The sequence below is a fragment of the Cupressus sempervirens genome, chromosome 10, assembly GCF_028749045.1.
Source record: "Cupressus sempervirens isolate cs-2001-9-10 chromosome 10, ASM2874904v1, whole genome shotgun sequence".
Lineage (NCBI taxonomy): Eukaryota > Viridiplantae > Streptophyta > Pinopsida > Cupressales > Cupressaceae > Cupressus > Cupressus sempervirens.
In genome coordinates, this window is record NC_143127.1 from 321,502,364 (window position 1) to 321,525,670 (window position 23,307).

The following is a 23,307-nucleotide window of genomic DNA, read 5'->3' on the forward strand; positions in this document are numbered from 1 at the left end:
TCTCCCTTATAAAACCCCATTCTAACTGATCATTAACTTCATTGTTCCCCTTGAAATTCATGCTAGTATTTGCCTTATGTGGTGCCTTGTTTGGCAAACTAGAATCTAAAGTAAGATCCTTATAATGCAAGATTTTCTATATCGTAGATATTTGTTTGGCATTCCTTTGCCAATCACATGAGTGAATTCCTTGAGTAGTCAATGACTTTGGTCTATCAAGGTTGTGCAATTTTGTATCGCTTGTGTTTAATTTTTGGTGCCATGTTAGTCCTTCAAGTCTTTCACCTCTTTGACAAATTGCTTTTGCATGCACTATAGTATCACGAGAAGTAGTTTGACTGTACTCTCATCCTTCTTGATGGTGAAAATGATTTTGCAACCATTCAAATAGTGCATTAGTTATATTGCTACAACCTTTTTAGCTACATGTGATAGGCACCTATTAGGATTACGATCATATTCCACCATACCTTATCTACATATCCTCTTACGCAAAGTCCAACCTGATACTGCTTTGCCATCATGAGTACTTTCTTTGCAACAAAGCATGTTAGTCTTTGACACCAATCTTTGCACTACCATCATGGGTGCTAAGTTGTTGATGTTATGTCTGGTAATGATCAACATACATTACTTCCTTTCTCAACTTGTATATGTTTGGAATGAACTGGTATTCAATTACAACTTATCATCTTCACATGGAGTTCTCAACAGAATGTTACATCATTAGATTCTCTCTAGCCTTTGGGCTAGAGCTTTTTGCTCCATTACTTACCAAATGCACACTCTTCTTTACACAACCTTGCTTTTGGGCAATGTCTGGACCTAAAACTTATGGTGACTCGCTTACATCTAAAGCAAGTTCCATTGAAGCCTACATGGCTTTGTCTTCTTTATAGCTTTGTCAAAGGTCTACTCGCATTTCACACTTGACACATGCCATTAGTTTCCATGCTTTCTTTGTGTGACGAGGTATGTCTTCCTATGCACTATTTTCTCTTCTTGTCCTTACCACACCTACATGGTCTTTGTTGTTTATGAGAGAATTACATCTTTAGTGTGGATTGGTAGGCCTTTTTGATGGACCTGATGATTAAAAAGCACATGTCCTACTAAAAGGAGATGCACAATCCATTTACATACCTTGACAATTTCTTAGTGTCATCTTCCACATGACTAGCTTGTATCCAATTTTTTTGCTGCATACTTGACTCTTACAGTCCTCGATATCTTTGAACTCTTAAGTCTCATTTTATCTAAGTGATCTAGTCCATTGACTCTTTTTGGGTTTAAGCTTCCTATGTAGAATAGGGGATCAATCCTAGCTTTGTTGCCAAACTTAGCTAGGCAATAGTGAATTCCCTCCCCTATGATGTCGTCATGAACATTATTTGTATTTGTGGCATCTGCTTGTGTCAAAGCCTCATCATTATTGATACTCTCGATTGCCATGGGACCTCTTCTTCTGGTAGTCTTGATAGCATTGATTTGAGCATGAAAGGCTTCTAATGCATCAAAGAGGTCTGCAATGTGAGGCAATGTCGGGTTCCTTGCATCTCTTCATCTGACTTTTTGAGCCATCTCCTCTGGTTGCTTGCAATGCAACAAGACTTCACACAATATTTGTAAGTGGAACTTTCTTGAGATCCTCTTTACAAGTTAAAACACTAATTTCTAATAGTAGGTTGCTGCAACAATGTGTCCACTGATCGACTATCCAATGAATGTGAACAGAGCATACAATAAACGTAGAAGGAAGAAAATGAACAAAAAAGATGAAGCCAAAAAAAATTCCAAAGAAAAAGAAAAAGAATACAAAGGGGCCGCCAATTTCTGAAACCCAGTGTTATGTTACCCAACACTTAGAGATACCTGTAGAGACTCTACAGCTACAATAAAGCTCAAAAATTCTATTCAAATCCTAGATTCTCAAACTACAGGCCTTTTATCCCATTCAAAAGACTAGGGCTCTACTTCATATATCGTATGCTACTTCTGTTGTCTTAATTACCTTGTTGTATTCTAGTGTATTCTAGTGTATCACCGCCAGCCTTTCTCATTTCCACAACAAAAAGAGAGGGAGAAACTTCGAAAACCTACATATGTTTTGATACAATCTTAGCCAGGGAATACATTGTTACTAGGAGAGCAAAAGCAACAAGGTTTGTGTGCACATTCACTTTGTTACATGCTAAAAAAATTGATATTTCAGATTTCTCGGCATTGACTGCAATATTTCTGAATCAAAGCAAATTTTAGGGAACTGAAGAATCTTGAACAAGAAAATAAAATTAACTTACCTTTGTGGCTATAGAGAGATGCCCCTTATGACCTGTTTCAGGTCCTTGTAGCCTCATCTATGCAAATAGATTAGGAATATCAGATGGATATAGATGCATAATGATTTATGTAAACTGATATATATTCAAACAATTATGATATTGCTATTAACTGTATAGTTTTGGAGTTAAACTCATTGACCATGGTGCAGGAGTTATGGTTCACAAGAATCTATCTTACACAAGAATAAATGGAACACTTAAAAATCATTGCATCTAAGTGATGCTCACAGAAGCATTGAGCCTTCCTAAGTGAATCCTGATAGCAATATCCCAATTTGACTTACTTGGCAAATATCTCCTACTAATCAATTTATTAATTATTGAAAATAATTTTAGAAAAAATTAATTTTGGAAAGCTCATATGTAACAATCCATCGCTCCTCCACGAGAGGGTGACTGTAGATAGCTCAAGGCAAGGACCTATAGGCAATTGTACCTTATGTGATAGAAATCTGGAGAGAAAACAGTTTAGTATCTGCTTAATGTCTGTTATATGTACTGTAGTTCTGTATTGATTACAGGTAGCTTGCTCTTCCACAATATTTACAAGAGGCGTTATTGGACATCTGTTCTACTATTTTGTTTTGAAGTCTCGAGAAAAGAAAAAATTGTGAAGACTTCTGTTCAAGGCCTCTTTCATGGGGTATCATGTTTGCTAGAGTCGGCTCAGGAATAATTCTGAACCAAGATTTGATTTTTTCTCTCGTTAAATGCACAGTCAGTGTCTTAGAAGAAGTATTTATACAGCTGCAGCATGGCTGTGAGGTTTTCCGAGAATGGTAGCATTATGTTTACAAAATCATGCAAAAAAAACATTTTGTTAAATTGAAGGGACATATTTTGTTGCCCGAATATCTTTACTGGTGGTATGCAGTCGCAACATGACTATGAATCATGGAATCACTGATAAATGCATATGTTCTTACGGGTACTATAGATTCTAATTTCTTAGACTACAGCCTCTAATCTCTTTCAACCATTGCTATAGGTCAAAGACTTTCTGATGAAGATCAATATTCAAAGTTTATAGACCCCACAGTCCCTCAGTAACTCATGTAGCCATGGCATTGCCTTTCCCTGTATAGTTTGTTGACAGATAAGGATCTACAAGACTAGGCAGATTCAGTTCAATCTCAGCTTTTTTCTTAAAAGCAAGAATATCATTTCAGAAAAAATGCTACTCGAGCTCATTGCATTAAATTTCTGGGGAGCTGTGACCTGAGCCTGTGCTTGGATCCTTAAAGAGTTCAAAACAGTCGAATAAACCATTTCCAGTGAATATAAATATTCAAGTTTGTAAGCACAAGGGTCTTTTGATAACCCATGTAGACACTTTATCCTTCACTGCATGCTGCCGACAGAGTCAAACACTGACAAATGCAACCATTCTCATACTGATCCCACCAATTTTTTGCTGGAAGACTATCATTTCAACAAAAGTTTCCTGTCAAGCTCACCACATCACAAACTCATCCTTCACAAGGAAATATGAGCATGGCATTGGTACTACAAAATGTTTGTTAAAAGAAAAATATTTGACCTGGACGGATAAGACAGGTTGGTTAATATGGCCAAGATCAGACATCACCAAATCAACTAATAAGACTATACTAAATCTAAGAATCTTAGGGAAAAAGCATAACCTTGTAATCTCTTCTTTTAACATTGAAACCAACAGGCTTTTCATGCTCCTCAATTTTCGTGATGATCTCAGTAGCTGGATACTTTGACATGAAGTGTACCTCCTGTTTAACACTCTGCACAATACACATCAAAATCACTCTAGTGTTTGAGATCTAAAAGACTCAGTGGCTTAAAATATTCAAGAAGGAAAGAACAGTTCTATGTGGGTATGGTACAGGTTATATTTCTTAATAGATTGGGTTATATTTCTTAATATATTTTTCTTTCAACAGTGATTTTTAGCATTTACTTCAATAATACCATGCCAAAAGCAAAATGACTCGGCCTTAAATAAAAAATTAAATTAACATTTTTCAAAACAGAGAAATTTTAAACACTTAAAAATGAACATACCTTGTTTTTCTCAAATAGACCAGATAGATTGAACCCTTTTGATAAGGAAATAAGGTCGAATGCATTCATAAGAGAGGGCTTTGTTCCCTTCGATTCCTTCTATTCTACAACAAGGTTTTCTGTGTTTGATAAAGTTAGCATCTTGTTACAATTTTTGACAAGACATTTATCAACACTCACTATAGTAGTTCTAAAAGTACACCTGCCAAACACAGTCTACTCCATACAAAAAAAAAAAAAAATGCAAAGAAGACACAACTTGCAGATAATGTACTGGAACAATGAAACTATGATTTCTTATTTACAGATGTACTTTTAAGCCCAAGTAATTCTTCACAGTAACTGGCTATTAGTGCACAAGTGACTTTTGCACAAGTTGTAAAAAATTGCATTCAAGCCCCCTTGCAGTCTAAAAAATGTAGCTATTGTCTACACATCATCGAGGCTTCCAGAGATAGGAAAACTATAACTGCCCCAATGAATTTTCAATTTCCATAAATTTGTAGTAAAGAAGTTGCAGTCATTATCATTGGAGCTAACTAACAAGCTAATTTCTAAATACAGGTCTTCTATCTATTTTTGGGCATCCTACCTTCACATAATTGATCATTGTGACTTCAAGAAGATGGCAATATACTAGTAAGGCACTGGAATGGTTAGAATGTTGTTTCCCACTGACCTTGTTAGTAATCACATTTGGCTATTCCTACTGTCTAGCCTCAAGAGTGGAGGGATGAATATGAGGTCCAATTTGCAAGCATTTTGCACAGAGATTAAGTACTCTGTGCCGATTGAAGATCAATTTGAGCAACAAATTATTTTTTAAAACTAATCAGTGCAGAGTATTTTATCTGGGAAAAATTATATAATTATATAAATGTTTCATATCACGAGCACAAACAAAGGGGATGGATTTAAACTTCCAAAGTAATAATTTACAGTGCTTTGGGATTTTGACACTTAACCTTATCTAACTTCAATTTCATATTGGTAAACAGCCAACGTGAAATAAAGAGGATTTGGAGAAACAGTAGAAAAAGTAATATTGTAAGACTACTACAATATTCAAGACAAGTTCTTTTATTTAGCTAGGTATGAAATCATTAATGAAGATGCAGGAGGAAGTGGATGCTGTAAACAAGAAACAAAAAAGAGAAGAGGATGTTAGAATGGAGAAATTTAAAATATATTGCCAATGTAATTTGAACCCACTACTTACATAATATCTGTGCATGCTAACAACAAATGAAGAGAGATGTGACTTCAACAGAGAATTGTCATGAGCATGGAGGAAGATCATGGTCAAGCTATAAACACACATGATACAGGTAAAATGCCACTTGGTTGAGCATGGATATGCTGAGATAGAAGGTCCCTATATAATGAAAATTCTGATATGGTGTTTTTTCACACATACCTGTTGCTCTGCACGTATGAAAGTTCAAAAGCACAAATCTAAAAAAAGAATATGCACTAAAATGAAATGCGCTGAAATCTATCAAACTACTATCCTCTTATCCCCTTCAAAAGACCAGGGCTCTACTTCATATATCGTATGCTACTTCTGCTGTCTTGTGGGATGGGAGTTGGAAGCTGAAATAAACATGTGCTCAGGAGTTAGCTGAGCCAGCAAGGTGCAATTTGACAGAAACAATCCAATCATTCTTCAAAAAATCTGAACAAACATTCTTTTGGCCTTTCAAGTGTAGCATGCTATCAGAAAGCATATACAACGTCTTAGTATGGAGTCTTAACAGCTTTTCAACACCTGAAAGAAGACATATCTGTTAATGCTCATGTATTGCATCCTTTATTTTGAGTACAAAGCTAGCAGAAATGGACTGGAAATGACATCTCAACTGCACAATATACATACATACCAAAAGGTATAACAGTTAACTCGTATATACATACATACCAAAAGACAGCTCAAGACTGTTGCATTATCCCGTAAGCCAAAATGTTGCCATTGGACTACTTCATTAAGTTAATTTGGACAATTTGTACAGGAGCAACTTTAGACATCAAGGACATAAGAATTTAAGATCACCCAAGAATTGCAACTTTGAATTTCCAGTGTTTAAAGTTTTAATTCAAAGACCTGGGATACCGAATCCCTTTGAATCTGGGCAGGATTCCCAAATGGAACAGATTCTCTGTGGACCTTTCACCCAGATCCACAAGAAATTCAGTAGGATCCACAAGAATCTGGACTTCTGGACAAAAGAAATTAGGGAGAATCCATTTTGAGATTTTTGTTAAGTAGGCATATGATATAATCATATATTGACAATTCTGGACTTATCATTTTATGAGAATCAGGCTTCTAACTTATTATTATTATCATTATATGTTTGAAAGTTTGAAGTTTTGAACTAATGATGAATGAGCACATTGACATGTTATGTTCATGAAAACTATGAATATACATAAATATATACTTTTTCCAAAACTGTCTATATATATATATATATACCCACAGAATCAGGATTGGACCAAACAAATTCCCATATCCTCGAGACTGAATCCCAACCCGAACCAGAATAAGGATTGGTTGCTTAGTCAAAGACTGTAAAATTCTATATATATGATAAATTGTTGAAGGGAATCTAACATAGCAATCAAGCCAAAATGGATGTGAATGTGAGGGTTGACAAAATAATAGACATTGAGTTAGAAATAGGTAATGTTCTTTGTAGCATATATCCAGTTCTCCTAAATGCATTCATGCTCAACATTCATCAAAAAATTGATTTGGAAAGTAAGTAATAAAACAAACTCCAGCTCAAAGAACAAATGCAGCTGTCATTAACATCCATAATATATTTGGCTTGTGGAGGCATATAAGCTATCTGTGCTACATGGCCTCAATCTCCATTACTCATGCTAGAAAGTAGTTGCACACAAGATTTATCTATGATATCCTCTAAACTTGAACTCAAAGATGTTATGAACTCGTAATCTCTAGAGAAATAAAGGAAATTCTGGTTTCAATTGTACAAACATGGACTAAACCCATAAGAACAAAACTTTCCCCTTCCTCCAACTCATCAAAAAACTACTAATGCTGTTTATGTTTGGAAAGCGATTGTAAAATTTCTTATATAGAAACCTTGGCCAACTTTTTTTATCATTCTGTGATTGCTATTGCCATCTTTGACTTACTGAATACAAGGTATACGAGCTACACATAAACAGTATCATATTGTACGTGATGTTAACCTGTAGCTTAAGTGGATGCAGTGAAAAGTATTGTACTCTTCAACAGTGAAAAACAAATTATTAGCACCTAAAATGTGATAAACAATATGACAATCATTTCACCTCAAATTTCAAGATTGTAGACATATGAAATCAGTACTAGGAAATTCTTCAGCATCACAAAAAAACACATGTTTTATACATCACATTCAATCCAAGTTATTAATGTCCTGTAATCCATCAAGTTTGAATATTGTCCCCTAATCTATTAGATTTCAGCTTGGACATACATCATATTTCTAATTACATGGCGGATCACATTTTGGATTTTAATGAAGTAAAAATAAGCAACATTCCTAATGGTAGAACTAGGAATATCAAAAGCACCTTTGAGCCCTCTCATTGAGCCAGCTTACTCAAAACAATGATGCAAGAATCAATGTGGAAGTGCACTCTTCACCTGCTCAGTTTCCACCCAAATCTTATCTCTTCTCAAAGTCTGAATGCTGCCCCATATCGTAGCAAATATTGTAGATCCTATGAGAGCTGCTTCAAATCTAATACCAAAGATATATGCTACCAGAAACAATATGTTTACCTCCATCTCCATACTATTAGGAGGCAAGTAGGCTATTCTTTTTTATTTCATGAGGATACAAATCAGAATGGACACGAGAAACAATTCACAATAAGAATATAGGGGAAACCCTAAATACAAATACATGGAATACAATTGCTAAGATATGATGCATATTCTCCTCATGCTTAATCAAAGAGCTCCCACTTTGGAGTGGTAGATAATGTTGGATTAGGAGGTGCAGACTCAAATGTTTCCCACTTTGTTGTCACTACAGGGTGATCCAACAGTGATTTTTACATTGAATTGCGAACTTTCATAGCATCCAAAGTCTCGATGCACTTCTGCACTCTCCTAACCTACATACATTCTCCCATATTTTTTAAACAATACTCTGAGAGATGATTAATTTAAAATAAACTTCCTACAACAGGAATCGAAAGGGAGACTCTCACAGAGATTTCACCCATTTACACTGCTTGCATCAATAACTCAATTGATAAAAACTATCATAAGCATGAGTGACTTCTAAAGCAATGAAATAACATTTAACAGCAAATAAGGTATTCTAAAGATTTTCTGAGGAAGAAAATGTAAAAGACATTATGCATTTCAAAGGGAACACAAAGAAGCAAAATATACTCCTTATGAAAAAGAGCTGCTAGTTTGGTAGGAAAGTAAAAAATTAAAACTAGTTGAGTGCCTGAAGAAGCATGCAAACCACCTGCAAAGGAGTGGTTACTACCTTTATAGTTTAAATAATCATGGTGCAAACTTATCAAAAAGAAAAGGTCAATGAACAATATAATATATTTGGAAACACAAGTCAAATTGTGATATTGCTATCATGAGTCAATGAGTTTGACTCAAAAACTACACAGTTAAATCCTGATAGCACTATCACAATTTGACTTGATGTGAAAAATATCACATACTTATCAAAATAGAAATCTATGAGACCATTCTTTCATGGACAATAGGGCATGGTAATTGATCATCTCACAACCCCTATGAATATTGTCATTAGCAGCCTAAACTTATGCACTATTTTCTAATGTACACAAACTTCAGGAAAACTAATAGAGAATGTGGTAAAATTTTCAAGCAAAGCAAACTGCAAGCTCGCAGATGTTTTATAAAACCGATTTCCATAACCTGCCTAATAGTGTCATCTATTAATAGTTAACTCATTGCACAATATGAATCTGAACAATCTATAAGTATCTCAAGTAATGAATCATGCCAACAAAATCTCATTAACCTAAGCATTCACCTAAAATAACAGCAATACTTGCTCATGTTCAGGAGTACAAACTCCATATACCATCAGTACTTATTCCAACAGCATTCATGAGTATTCCTTGGCTTAGAGATAGCAGAATTCTATGACAATGTTGAGACACTTCTGGGAATGATTGTGTGCCAATTTTTAACCATCAATGTTTCAGATCATGTTCCATGATCCATCATCAGGATGAAAGAGTGTACATGAATGCAAAAGATCTTGGATTGTGATGATCCATCTACACTCTTTTGCTTTTCTTGGAAAATTTACCTTTCTTTCTATTAGTTTTCCTGAGGTTTGTGTAGATTAGAAAATAATGCACAATCTTAGGCTGCTAATGACAATACTCATGAGGGGGTGGGGTTCATGATCAATTACCATGCCCTTTTGTCCATGAAATATTGGTCTCATAGATTTCTCTGCTTTTCCAAATATTGTTGATTCTCCTTTTCTTTCTATATGTTTCAACTATGATTACTTAAACTATAAGGTAGTGACCACTCCTTTGCAGATGGTTTGCATGCTTCTCAACAAACTGCTTAGATAGTGTCATCTTTTTATAGTTACCTCATTCGAAAATATGAATCTGAATAATCCATAAGTATCTCAAGTAAAGAATCATGCCAAACACAATTCTATTAATCTAAGCATTCACCTAAAAGAACAACAATACTTGCTCACCTTCAGGAGTACAAGCTCCAAATACCGATCATTTAGTTTTTCAAACAACATTAATGATTTTGCATTTTCTTAGTATTCATGAGTGCCCTTTGGCTTAGAGATAGCAGATTCCACAACCCATGACAATGTAGAGAACTTTATTTCTCATTATATGGAATACCAAGTAAAAAATGAGATTTGCACTAGAAATTACCTGTAGTATTCTTTGCACTTTGGCATCCCCATCAGCTTTAATTCCATCTACCTTTACCAGTTGTCTCATAAAGAGCTCGGTAAGTCTTGTTATATCATTTTCTACTACTTTCTTCCCATTGTTCACTAATCCTTCGAGGACAGACACCTACAAATCTCCTCAATGAAAAGTATCATAAGTCACTAAATATAGGTTGTTTGAACTTACTACTCTATGAACACCATGTACATGTATATTCATGTAAATAAGTAAGAAAATGAAACAAGAAATTGTGAGGGATTAAGGAAAATAAATTTAAAATTTTAATCTTAGCAATCTAGGTATATGTAACACAAAAAATGACAATCAACCGATGCATCAAGCCTTTGACCAACAATAATTAGTATAACTATATTTACACTATTTGATACTCATGCAAAATCAGTTTTAAATCCCATCTTGCACAAAAATGGGTCTATTTCCTTCAAATGTGATCTCCTGATATTATAATAATTAACAACGAATTCGAAAAATAGGGCAACATTTGTTTGATACTGACAAAGAATGGAAGACTGCCAAAGTCTTGGGCCTGATTTATGTGGACTTGTAATGGACACCCTTGGATGTCGCAACTAACCAAACCAACTCGCCGAAAGAAATTATGTCAAACAGTTTGCATTCAACTTCTTAAAACCCCTTATAACTCTGGAAATCAAACGTTTATTTGTTTGTTGTGTTTCGTGCATGGAATTGGTATCATACAACATAAACAAGAAAGAAACTACAATAATATGCAAAGTGGAAATGAACTGCTGCTAATAAAATGTTATTTACAGAATTCATAAAACCAAATACATGGCAGATTTATCAACTCACTAATTACTTCAGCAATATTGTCATAATACTCCAGCCCATGCTTACGAACTTGCTGCTACAATACTTTGTCCTCCAATCAGTCCACTACCTTCATAATACCATTCCCTCTAAGCGACATAAGAGTCGGACAAGTAGTGAAGAAGATATGAGCAAAATATCAAATCTGCCTGTAGCCAAAAATGCAACTAAACTGCCTGATAATGAAGCCAATAAGAAAGAATTCCGAAGGCCAAACCCTAAGGGAATGACGTCTAGAATGTTACAAGAGAGGATAGACGTCCTCAAATGCCAAGAACAAAGCTACAACTCACACACCAATTTCTTCTCATATTCAACCTGTCTAATGAAGCTACAAATGCTTCCTTTTATTCTATTCCCACGGGTCCGCTCAACTCATATGGGCAATGTGGGATAAAGATGTGTAATATAAAACATATATTAAAATACCCCTTATGTCTCCCTTGGGTACACATCACCATAAAATAAATATTAAAGTAACACTTTAATATTTTATAATTAAATTAGACGTTACTTTAATAAAACTTCAGGCATTAAAATGTATTAGCAATCAGACTCCGAATAATGCGAGTGATAGCTCATCGGAAAGCTCTCACCGAGGAGTATCGAATCCAATCACCAAAATTGACCTGCACTGTGTCCTGCCGACTTACTAAAAATAGTAAGTATGCCTAAAATTGAGTAAATCAACTTCATTTTGGCCCAAACTGGAAATGACTAGGCCAAAACACTCCAAGATCCCATTAAACCCTTCGTTAGCCCTCGGGACCATGTAGAACAAGGCTAACGCACACACACTTGGTCAACTGCTAAAATGGGGACATTACAATCCGCCCCCCTTGAAATTGCTTATCCTCAAGCAATCTCAGTCCAGCCTGCTGAATAACCTGCTCACTCTCCCATGTAGAATCTTCCTCCAGTAGATCTTTCCATCTGACCAAATACTCCTTCACTATCCTATTTCTAAGCTTCCTCTCTCTGGTATCTAGAATAGCCTCAGGTACTAACACAAGCTTCCCCTCCTCATCCAAAGGGGGTAAATCTGCAGAAGGCACTACACTCTGACCAATGGCTTTCTTAAGCCTAGACACATGAAACACATTGTGCACTCGATTGCCCTCTGGAAGCTCAAACTCATAGGCGACTTTGCCCACTTTGCGAATCACCCTGTAGGGACCATAAAATCTAGGTTTCAACTTTTCAGCTCCGCTCTTCTTGAGCGATGACTGTCTATATGGTTGTAGCCTCAAGTAAACCATATCCCCTACCTCGAAACTGCGCTCTATTCAGTGCTGATCAGCATACAATTTTTGTTGATTCTGGGCCTGTTGTATATTCTCTTTGAGCCCTTTCAGAATGTCCTGACTATCCTGCAATAAGTTTTTGGCTTTGGGCACTCTACTGTCCCCCAAAATTAAATCCATGAAGCTAGGTGCTTCATAACCATAGAGTGCCATGAAAGGAGTCATCTTGATGGACATATGATAAGTGGTGTTATAACAATACTCTCCCATATGCAACCATCTGATCCAAGCCTTTTGTTGTGTAGTTACATAGTTCCTCAAATATCCTTCCGCCCATTTATTCACAATCTCTGTTTGCCCATCTGTTTGCGGATGATAACTAGTGCTAGGTGTAAGATCTGTACCACACAACCTAAAAAACTCTTGCCAAAAATCACTCATAAACTTACTATCCCGATCGCTGACAATGAATCTGGGCAACCCATGTAACCTGAATATCTCTTTAAAGAAAAGATCTGCCACCTGTGCTGCTGTGTAAGTGGACGGAATAGCAATGAAGTGAGCAAACTTTGTCAAGTGGTCCACCACCACATAGATGCAGTCCCTTCCCTGCACTCGTGGTAAACCAGTGATGAAGTCCATCGAAATACTTTTCCATTTTCTATCAGGAATGGGCAAGGGCTATAATAAACCTACAGGAAATGTGTGTTCTCCCTTATTCTGTTGACAAACCACACACTCCCTGACATACCTCTGAACATCATCCTTGAGCCCTTTCCATGAAAATCGCTCTCGGATCTGCCTGTAGGTCTTGAAGACCCCCGGATGTCCAACTGTGGGTGCATCATGAAATGCCTTCAGTATCGCCTCTCTCAAATGTGATGACAGAATCAAATAAACCCTGTCCTGAACTCTGATCAATCCATCTATCACCTCATAGCGATCATCCTGTATGGTACCTGAAATCAATCCAGAAGCCCAACCATCTCCGACATACTCTGCTATAATCCGATCTCTCCAATCTCTTGAAATCTCTGCCAGAGCACATAAGTGAGGTCTCTGAGATAAGGCATTAGCCACCACATTTTTCTTACCTTTGACAAACTCTATGTCAAAGTCATAAGCCTGCAATTTAGTCACCCATTTTTGTTGCCGGTCATTAAGATCACGCTGGCTCATGAAGTATTTAATATTGTTGTGATCAGTCTTGATCACAAAACGTCCACCTACCAAATATGATCGAAATTTGGCCAATGCATGCATTATGGCCAACATCTCTCGGTCATAGACAGAATAACTTTTCTCAACTCCTCGGAGCTTCCTACTCTCGAATGCAATGGGATGCTTCTCCTGCATCAATACTGCTCCAATCCCATCACCTGATGCATCACAATGAAGCTCAAAAGGCTTCGTGAAATCTGGTAGAGCTAGAACTGGACATGAAGACATTACCTGCTTGAAATGCTCAAAACACCTCTGTGCTGCCCCTGTCCACATGAAGGCTCCTTTCCTGGTAAGATCTGTCAAGGATGTAGCAATCTGTGAGAATCCCTTAACAAACCTCCTATAAAAACCATATAAACCAAAGAATCCCTTAAGCTGTGTAAGGTTTGTGGGAGTAGGCCATTCTACAATAGCTCTAATCTTTTCGAGATCAACCCGAACGCCATCTACACTAATGATATGCCCCAGGTAAAGGAGCTCAGTCATGCCAAACTCACATTTAGATTCCTTGGCATACAATGACTCTCTCTCCAAGATAGATAACACCTCCTCTAGATGATGTAAGTGCTCCTCCCAGGTCTTACTGAAGACCAAGATGTCATCAAAGAAGATCAAGACAAATCTCCTCAGCTGCTTCCTGAATACCTGGTTCATACAACTTTGAAATGTAGCAGGTGCATTGGTTAGACCAAATGGCATAACCATGAACTCAAAGTGGCCATAGTGACATCAGAAGGTTGTTTTCTCAATGTCCTTTTCTCTCATCCTGATCTGATGGTATCCGGATCGCAAATCAATTTTGGTGAAGAAGCATGCCCCATGCAACTCATCAATCAGCTCATCAATCCTAGGAATGGGATACCTGTTTTAAATTGTTTTCTTATTCAGTGCCCTGTAATTGATGCACATGCGCATCGTCCCATCCTTCTTCTTTACCAATACTACTGCTGAAGCAAAAGGGCTCTTACTGGGCTTGATATGCCCCATCTCCAACAAATCCTTAATCGCCTTCTCTATCTCATCCTTGTGTTTCTTAGGATGACGATAGGGAGTAATCATAACTGGTTTGGCTCCCTCCTCGAGCTCAATAACATGTTCCATCCCTTTGTCAGGAGGAACCCCATGAGGAATATCGCTAAATACTTTAGCGTGTCTATCAAGTATCTTCTGGACATCTAGTGGATGACTCTTTTCTTGCGGCTCTGGTGAAGTTGGCATAATGTGGCACTCTATCGCTCACTCTATGTCATCATGACGAAAAAGTCTCTGCATTCTCCTCAAGGACACTACTCTGCAACCTCCATCTGAAAGCCCTCTAAGTACCACAGTTCTGCCCTCATGCTGGAATCTCATCTCCAATTTCGCTAGATTGAGTGTGAACTCAACTAGTGAAGCCATCCATGTCATGCCGAGGATGACATCATAATCTCCCATGTCCACAACATAGAACTCATCCTCCAACTCATAGCCATCTCCAAACCTGATGCAAAGATTAGATATCTTTCGAGTGCATAATAACTTATCACCGTTAGCCACCATGACTCTAAACCCATCATGCTCCTCTGTCTGTAACCCTCTCCTGGCTACCAACTGTGCATCTATGAAGTTATGTGTAGCCCTAGTGTCAATAAGAGATATCACTTTCTGCCCCTGGATAGTACCCCTGACCTTAAATGTGATTGCCTTTTGGGCCCCTATCAAGCGTGCCAACGATCTATCATCCTTAGGAATGTTGCTCTCCTCTATAGTGTTACCCTCATCTGAATCGGAGTGCTGATCCTCCCCTTCTGACTCTGACTCTTTTGCTGAAATATACTCCATTTGATTTGCCTTAGCCTTGAGAGAACATTTATGAGATAAGTCCCAAGGCTCTCTACAATGGAAGCACAACTTCTTCTTTCGAAGTTCATTCAAGGTTTCATTGTCTAGTCCTTTTGATCCTTCTTTGGGTTTGCTATACTCTTTTTGAAATGATTTTTTGTCTTTGTCCTTGCGGTAGGAAGAATCTGTTGAATGGTTTTTTCCTTTGTATATTAAAGGGGCTAAATCTCGTGCCTTTTTAGTTGCTTCAGCTAACGTGAGTGGATCATGTCCCTTCACCCAACCTCGTAATGGATCAGCAAGACCATCACAAAATAACACCACCAATCTCCTAGGAGAGATATCAGTAACAAGTACAGACAAGCGCTGAAACTCGGCAATGTAAGCATCCACAGAACCTGACTGTTTTAACTGTGCTAGCTCCTTGAAATGTAACTCGGGATCCTTAGTGTCAAATCTCCCAATCAATGTTTCGGTGAATTCCTCATAGGATGTAATCTGATTATGCCCCAAAGTCACCATGCCATGATGCCACCATTCATGTGCAACACCATCCAAGTGCATAGCCACATACTTGATAGCCTCCTCCTCAGGCATAGGATTTAGCTGTAAGTATGTATCTACCTTCTGCACCCAAGCTCGTGCAATCATCTTCCCTGAAGCATCATAATAAGGTAAAGAAAGTTTTCCAACTTTCTTCCTCAACTCAAAGTTTTGATTCCTCCCTCCTGCTTTAGGCATGTGTCTCATCCTCAAGTCCATATAATCTCTAAGAGAAATATCCGCCTAAAACTCTGGTCCACTAGCCTCCCAGTCTCTCCTGAACTGATCCTGTAACTCGATAATCTGCGGTTCTTTTACTGGATGAACCGGATCTCTGGGTGGAAAAGTGGGTAGAAGAGGTCTCGAGCTCGCAGTCCGTGTTGGGCGTGTAACGTGTCTAAAGTTATTAGCCTCATTCCCATTGTTGCTGTGTCCATTATTACCATTAATGTTATTCTCAGGACCATTGTTGTTGCCTTGGCCTTCATGGTTATTGTTTCCCCCGTTGTTATTGTTTCCCTTGTTATTGTTTCTGTTGTTGGCATCACCTGGATTAATATTGACACCCATCTGTCTAGCCATGAGCTGCAACATCATGTCCATTCGCCTATTCTGCTCCTGCTGCATACACTGCCCCTACTCTAATGTATCCAGTAACTGTCGAAATAGTACCTCCCCCTGATCTGGACCAGCATTTCTGCCTCCGCCTAATCCTGTATTCCTGTCATCTCGATCACCCATATTATTGTCCTGATCACAGAATATCTCCTCTATGTCTGTATGGTTGAATTCAATGTCCCCCTGCATGGATGTACTAGACTGTTTGCTTTGCAAGTCTGAAATCCTATTTTGTCTTGCTCTGGTATCACGAAAATTATAAGACCCCTGTCGCATGCTCAAACATAAATGCTTAGCCTGTGTTTTTTACTTACTTTTTCCCTCTATCCGGCTGTTCCAAATTCCCTATAAGACCTCCACAGGATGGCAGGACTTATAGCTCTGATACCACTATAATGGACACCCTTGGATGTCCCAACTAACTAAACCAAATTGCTGAAAGGAATTATGTCAAACAGTTTGCATTCAACTTCTTAAAACCCCTTATAACTTTGGAAATCAAACGTTTATTTGTTTGTTGTGTTTCGTGCATGGAATTGGTATCATACAACATAAACAAGAAAGAAACTACAATAATATGCAAAGTGGAAATGAACTGCTGCTAATAAAATGTTATTTTCAGAATTCATAAAACCAAATACATGGCAGATTTATCAACTCACTAATTACTTTAGCAATATTGTCATAATACTCCAGCCCATGCTTATGAACTTGCTGCTACAATACTTTGTCCTCCAATCAGTCCACTACCTTCATAATACCATTCCCTCCAAGCAACATAAGTGTCGGACAAGTAGTGAAGAAGATATGAGCAAAATATCAAATCTGCCTGTAGCCGAAAATGCAACTAAACTGCCTGATAATGAAGCCAATAAGAAAGAATTCCAAAGGCCAAACCCCAAGGGAATGACGTCTAGAATGTTACAAGAGAGGATAGACGTCCTCAAATGCCAAGAACAAAGCTACAACTCACATAGCAATTTCTTCTCATATTCAACCTGTCTAATGAAGCTACAAATGCTTCCTTTTATTCTATTCCCACGGGTCCGCTCAACTCATATGGGCAATGTGGGATAAAGATGTGTAATATAAAACATATATTAAAATACCCCTTATGTCTCCCTTGGGTACACATCACCATAAAATAAATATTAAAGTAACACTTTAATATTTTACAATTAAATTAGACGTTACTCTAATAAAACTTCAGGCATTAAAATGTATTAGCAATCGGACTCCGAATAATGCGAGTGATAGCTCATCGGAAAGCTCTCACTGAGGAGTATCGAATCCAATCACCAAAATTGACCTACACTGTGTCCTGCCGACTTACTAAAAATAGTAAGTATGCCTGAAACTGAGTAAATCAACTTCGTTTTGGCCCAAACTAGAAATGTCTAGGCCAAAAACACTCCAAGATCCCATTAAACCTTTCGTTAGCCCTCGGGACCATGTAGAACAAGGCTAACGCACACACACTTGGTCAACTGCTAAAATGGGGACATTACAGGACTTATGTGGTCCAGTGAAGCCACTCAATGTGTCTGAAGTCAAATGTTCATTGCTGATTATTGATGCATTTTTAAAGAAGTTGTGGGCCTACTTCTCAAAATAGAAGAACAGATATTTCTAGCATAATGTCTCATTAGTCAGTGTTTGAAACTTTGGTTAAAAAGCAGGAAAGTGCCCTTATCAAGTCACTTAGGTTAGATGATGGGGGAAGTTTGGCTCCAGTTAAGTCAAGACATTATACAAGGAGAATGTTATGCATAGACAGCATGCTCTACACACTGTGCAACAATATAGAATTGTGGAATAGAAGAATTAATAGTTATGAGATGAAGGCACGAGGTGACAACTAGAATATACCAACATAGTACTAGGGAAAAGTTGTCAACGTAACTATTTGCAACTTGAAATGGGGTCCTTACAAGGTATTGCAGAATATTACTCTCCAGTAAGCAAGCAAAAGGAGGAGATCATAGTTAAGTGTAGAGCTCATTTTAGGTTGGGCTTCTTTTGTACTAATTCCTAACAATGTAGGAGTAAGCTTGATGCAGAAAGTAAAAGGTATATATGCACTAGCTATTGCAAGTAATCAAAGGTATAAGAAATTGCTTGATGCTTCTATGAATGAAATAGTGATCAGTAGATACATAGTTAAAGATGAGATGTATTTTTCTCAGGTTATGGAAATCCTGATAGCAATATCATAATATAAATACAAGTTTTCTAAAATGACAAGCAATATAAACTTTGACCTCATACTTATTTATATTTATGTTAGAATCAATTCACATAATTTTTTCAGCAAGACTATTGCAAAGGACTAACAAGATGCTTCCACCAAATGAAAATCAATTGAGACTTCAATTTATTTCCATGCCATGTAAGGTCATGTGTTGTGCCATCAAGTTATTTTTATTAAAAAAAATTACAATCTGCATGAGTTACTAAGAGCCATTTTTGGTGATCAGCTTACCAGTAACATTTTGTAGTTCAGCAAAAGTTACTATCCTCAATTTGCTGGGAAAATTATTTCAGCTCACCAGTACCATCTTTTCCTTCAACAACAGCATAGCTGATGCCGTTACCCAATATTCAAGACACAATGTTGTCTCCTTGGGCATTTTGTTATTGTAATTATTATATGACATTTATGCATATTGACAATGGAAGCATTTTTTGTTGATTTGATTGTCAATTCTCATGTGAAATCTCAATTCAAGTCTAATGTTATGAATAAAGCTTTCATTATGTTTAATGATGAATGATTTATCAATGTTATGATATGAATAATTGAAAATTTTCTATACTTCTATCAATTTCCTTATTTTAATTGTTGTCCCTTGCCATCCTCCCTATTCCGAAAACTTGGGGGATAAAAGGAACTACTAGATCAAGGTTTGTGTGAGATCAAAGATGCAAATTTTTTTTACAATGGCAACAAAGCAAGGAATTATATCTTGTTCTTGTAAACATATTACTCCACAAAATACAAATCCTTTGTCTAACAAATGATTTCACCACATACCAAAAGGATGCATTCGAGATGAGAACAAATAGACAATTGGGTAGAAACAAAGAAAGAATGATGTGAGAACACTGGAAGAAAGTAGGAAAATAGAACGGTGAACAATCACTAGAAAACTAAAAAAGGGTGCCAGTGAGAATGTAAATACAAGATGAAGAATCAAGTGATCTATTTATATCAGAAGTTAATGGAAGTTGGACCAGATTATAAGTATATCAGTATTCACACCAGAAGTGAAAGTAACGAAGATTCATAGAAGTTGAACTATTTCTAGGCATGACTTAGAAGTGCCACTAAAAATAGCTACAAGCTATACTGCAACTATCAGACAAGGAGGTGAGCACACCAAGAGAGCACAATCATTCAAATGTAAGGCACAACATCATAGAAAGGTTTAAAATAGGTAATTTTGACCCTCATAAATGAAATTTACATCATCCAAAGTATTGAATAAACATTATATTTGGTTGTAATATACAAGTTATGAATATGCTTTGGGATATTACATGATACATAATTTACACTTGGGTTTATTAAGTCTCCTAATCAAATGAAAAAAAAGAGAAAGATGAGAATGTCATAAATTTGGGGCATAGGCATAAGCAGCTAGCAAATCATGTTACTTCAATCATTACTTAGGTTGCTTGTGTCTACCTTGTAAATCTCTGGCACTGTGATTTTTAACAATTTTATGCATTTATAAAATTAAAATTGAATTCAGAATTGTGATATAGATCTCTTCAGAGAATTGTATGAATCTGGGTAGCAAAATATTTCAACTCTAAGCCTCTTTCCTCTTTTTAAAATTTCTATTTCAATAATTCTATTAGTACGTCTAAACTTTTATTTAGTTCCCAAAAGTATGCTAGTGGAGTCAAACACAAATATAGGATAAACCCCATGATGAATTACGACAAAAGCCCTCTCTTTATCCTCCTGCAATAGCAAGGCAATATTTTTCAAAATGCCTAGGGGGCATTCAATGAGAGCTGAATATTTAAAATTGGCATTTGGCTATTGATATAATATATTGAAACTAAAATAGCTTGTTTTCAAACTGACAAAGGATATTTGCCCCTTGGAGCGAAGGTGCAGATAGACCTTTATAGCATGGAGTTTTCCACCGTTATCAAGATATATGCTAATATGAAATCATTTATTCAGCAATTTATTCAAACAGTCTATGTTATAAATTCTAACATCTTTTTGGGAGCTCTTGTATCTTCCACATATAGGGAAGAGGACTTAGTAGTTGAGTACCCTAATTTCAGACTAAGTATTCCAGAGTAGAAATTTCAAATCACTCTCAATTTTTCATAGTAGCTTACTTGGCAAATACGATGTAACATCAGCATTGCCAGGTCTACAAATTCTAGAGTAGAAATTTCAAATCACTCTTAATTTTTTATAGTAGCTTACTTGGTAACATCAACATTGCTAGGTCTACAGAATAGAAAACAAACATGAGACCAATGGTTGTGCAAATAGCTCATGCTCATGCAGCTGATGTGGCATCATGTGATTAGTTATTTTTTACAAATAAATACATTTCATTTAATTATAGGTAATCATAGTAGTAATACCAATTTTAAAATCACAACTCTTAGTACAATGTTGGAAAAAAAATATTAAATTTTGAGTGTTAAGGAATAGGTACAGGGTTCAAGAACAATCTGAATGTTCTCTGTTCCTCCTGTAACACCGTCATTCCTTTCTTGATGATCATGTGAGCATTACGAAGATAAAAAAATCAGGTCAAGTACGTATTTGCAGATGTTTCTTGCATACAGTGAATGTGAAAACAAACCCAAAAAAGCGGATTTTTTATGTTATTTTTTTGATACATTTATTCATAAATCACAGGATTTGTAGCGAACATATCAATGCATTGAGATCTACTACAAAATTAGTGGGCAGCTACAATTGCAGCGAGTATAATCATGAGCGCTCAGTTCAGACATACAGTTTCAGCATTGACCAAAACATCTCCTTTGCAGTTTATCCGGGGATTGCTTGTGGGTTTGCATCACAGGCTACGAGCAGCGTGCAGGAGAAAAAGGAGAAAAAAGATGAAATTGAAAATTCATCTGAGCTGGATGTGCTCCCTGAAGAAGTTTCATTGTCAAACAGATATGGTACAGAGTATTTAGCTTTGGATCCAGAAGGCGAGATCTTAGAAGGAGAAGCTCAAGTTGATTCTGGTTTATCAGAAGCTGAAGGTGAAGGAGATGGAGCCTCTAAAAGATTGCTTGAAGATATTTTTAAGTGTACTTACGGAGACGTGCATGCTACAATTGATAAGTGGGTCGAAGATGGTAATGAATTTAAAAGACAAGAAGCTAAGAACATCATCAGGCAGCTTAAAAACTGAGATATGTACGAATGAGCCCTCCGTGTGAGTGTTTCATTCAACATTAGTCTTCTTTGAAAAGGAAAGGAAAAGTCTAATTTTAAGAGCTTTAGCTCTGTAAAATGTTCCCACATTCTTTCTTGGCTTTAGGTTTCGTCTACCTTACTCTTATTTTGAAAAAAAATGAAATCGTCAAATTTTAGAAGTTTGAATCCTGTAAAATGTCCTATGTGCTTTACTATTACAGGGGCTTTTGTTGAACTTTGACCCTTATTATGAAAAAACTGAAAAACTCATCCAGATTTAAAAGTTTTAACCATGTAAATAGATGGAATGTGCTCTCCTAGTGTTAGGGGTATTTTTCATCTATAATCTTTTTATTGAAAAAAAGTATGACAAAGTTTATTAGTTTTAATCATGTAGAATGGTCATATGTGCTTTCTTGGTTCGGGGGTTTGAACAACTTAAATCTTTCTTCAGAAAGGGGCAACATTGAGGAGTCCTAACCCTATGATGGTCCATTTGTAGTTTTAAGGGTTTCATTCAAATCTATTCAAGGTGAGATAAATGCCAAGTTTAGGAGGTATAACCTTGTAGAGTACTCCTATTTTAGAGTCATCCTGTCTTCTTCTACTATGAGGTGTCTGCATGGAAACTGTGTAAGCCATTGAAAGTGACATACATGCAAAATGTTGACCTAAGCTTAATTATGTATCATTAGTTTTAATATTTACTAAGCTCCTAAAAATTAGTCCAACTTTTTTTTGTTTTATAGAAACACTTTTTTTAATAAGGAGTAGGATGCTTTGATGATTGGGATATGGAGGTTTTGTGATTGATGAATGTCATTGGAAACATTTGGTAACCTTTTACCTTTATGGTGTGAAGTGTTGTTTCCTTTGAGGACTTTTGTGATTTACTAGCCTAGTTTCACTATAGTTTGGGAAGCTTGTGTTTATTTGTTTACATTCCTTTTGTAGCCTTCATCATAAACCTATTGAGGTTGCCAATCTTTCTGTCACATATCATAGGGTCAAATAGAACATACCCATAAATTTTAAATGTTCTATTTTAGGGCTATGGCTCCATGGTCTTCTTTGAAATTGAAATTTGGTTTCATATCCCCCATTTTGTAATATAGGCCATGGTCAAAGATGCTACCATGTTTTTGAAATGTTTGATATTCTTGCAGTTATGTTTGCAGAGCTTTTGAGAATGCGTTCATTGTTCATTGTGTTTTGGTAATTAAAGGAACTTATTCACATTGATATTTCTATCCAAAAA

General features: G+C 36.6%; 1 protein-coding gene across 1 annotated transcript; it reads left to right on the plus strand.

The window, feature by feature from the left end:
- Positions 1 to 1,460: 1,460 nt before the first annotated feature.
- LOC149533908 (uncharacterized) lies at positions 1,461 to 22,235 on the plus strand. Its single transcript, XM_089807132.1, has 2 exons — positions 1,461 to 1,625; positions 21,537 to 22,235. The coding sequence occupies exons 1-2, from the start codon at positions 1,600 to 1,602 to the stop codon at positions 22,042 to 22,044; spliced, it is 534 nt and encodes a 177-aa protein (XP_089663258.1). The 5' UTR covers positions 1,461 to 1,599; the 3' UTR covers positions 22,045 to 22,235.
- Positions 22,236 to 23,307: the final 1,072 nt, after the last annotated feature.

What these genes read in the sequence shown, in the direction of transcription:
- LOC149533908 (XM_089807132.1), top strand. Translation starts at nt 1,600, where the DNA reads ATGCAACAAGACTTCACACAATATTT. An exon ending in CAAGACTTCACACAATATTT is followed by an intron (nt 1,626 to 21,536) that starts GTAAGTGGAACT and finishes CATAAATCACAG; the next exon opens with GATTTGTAGCGAACATATCA.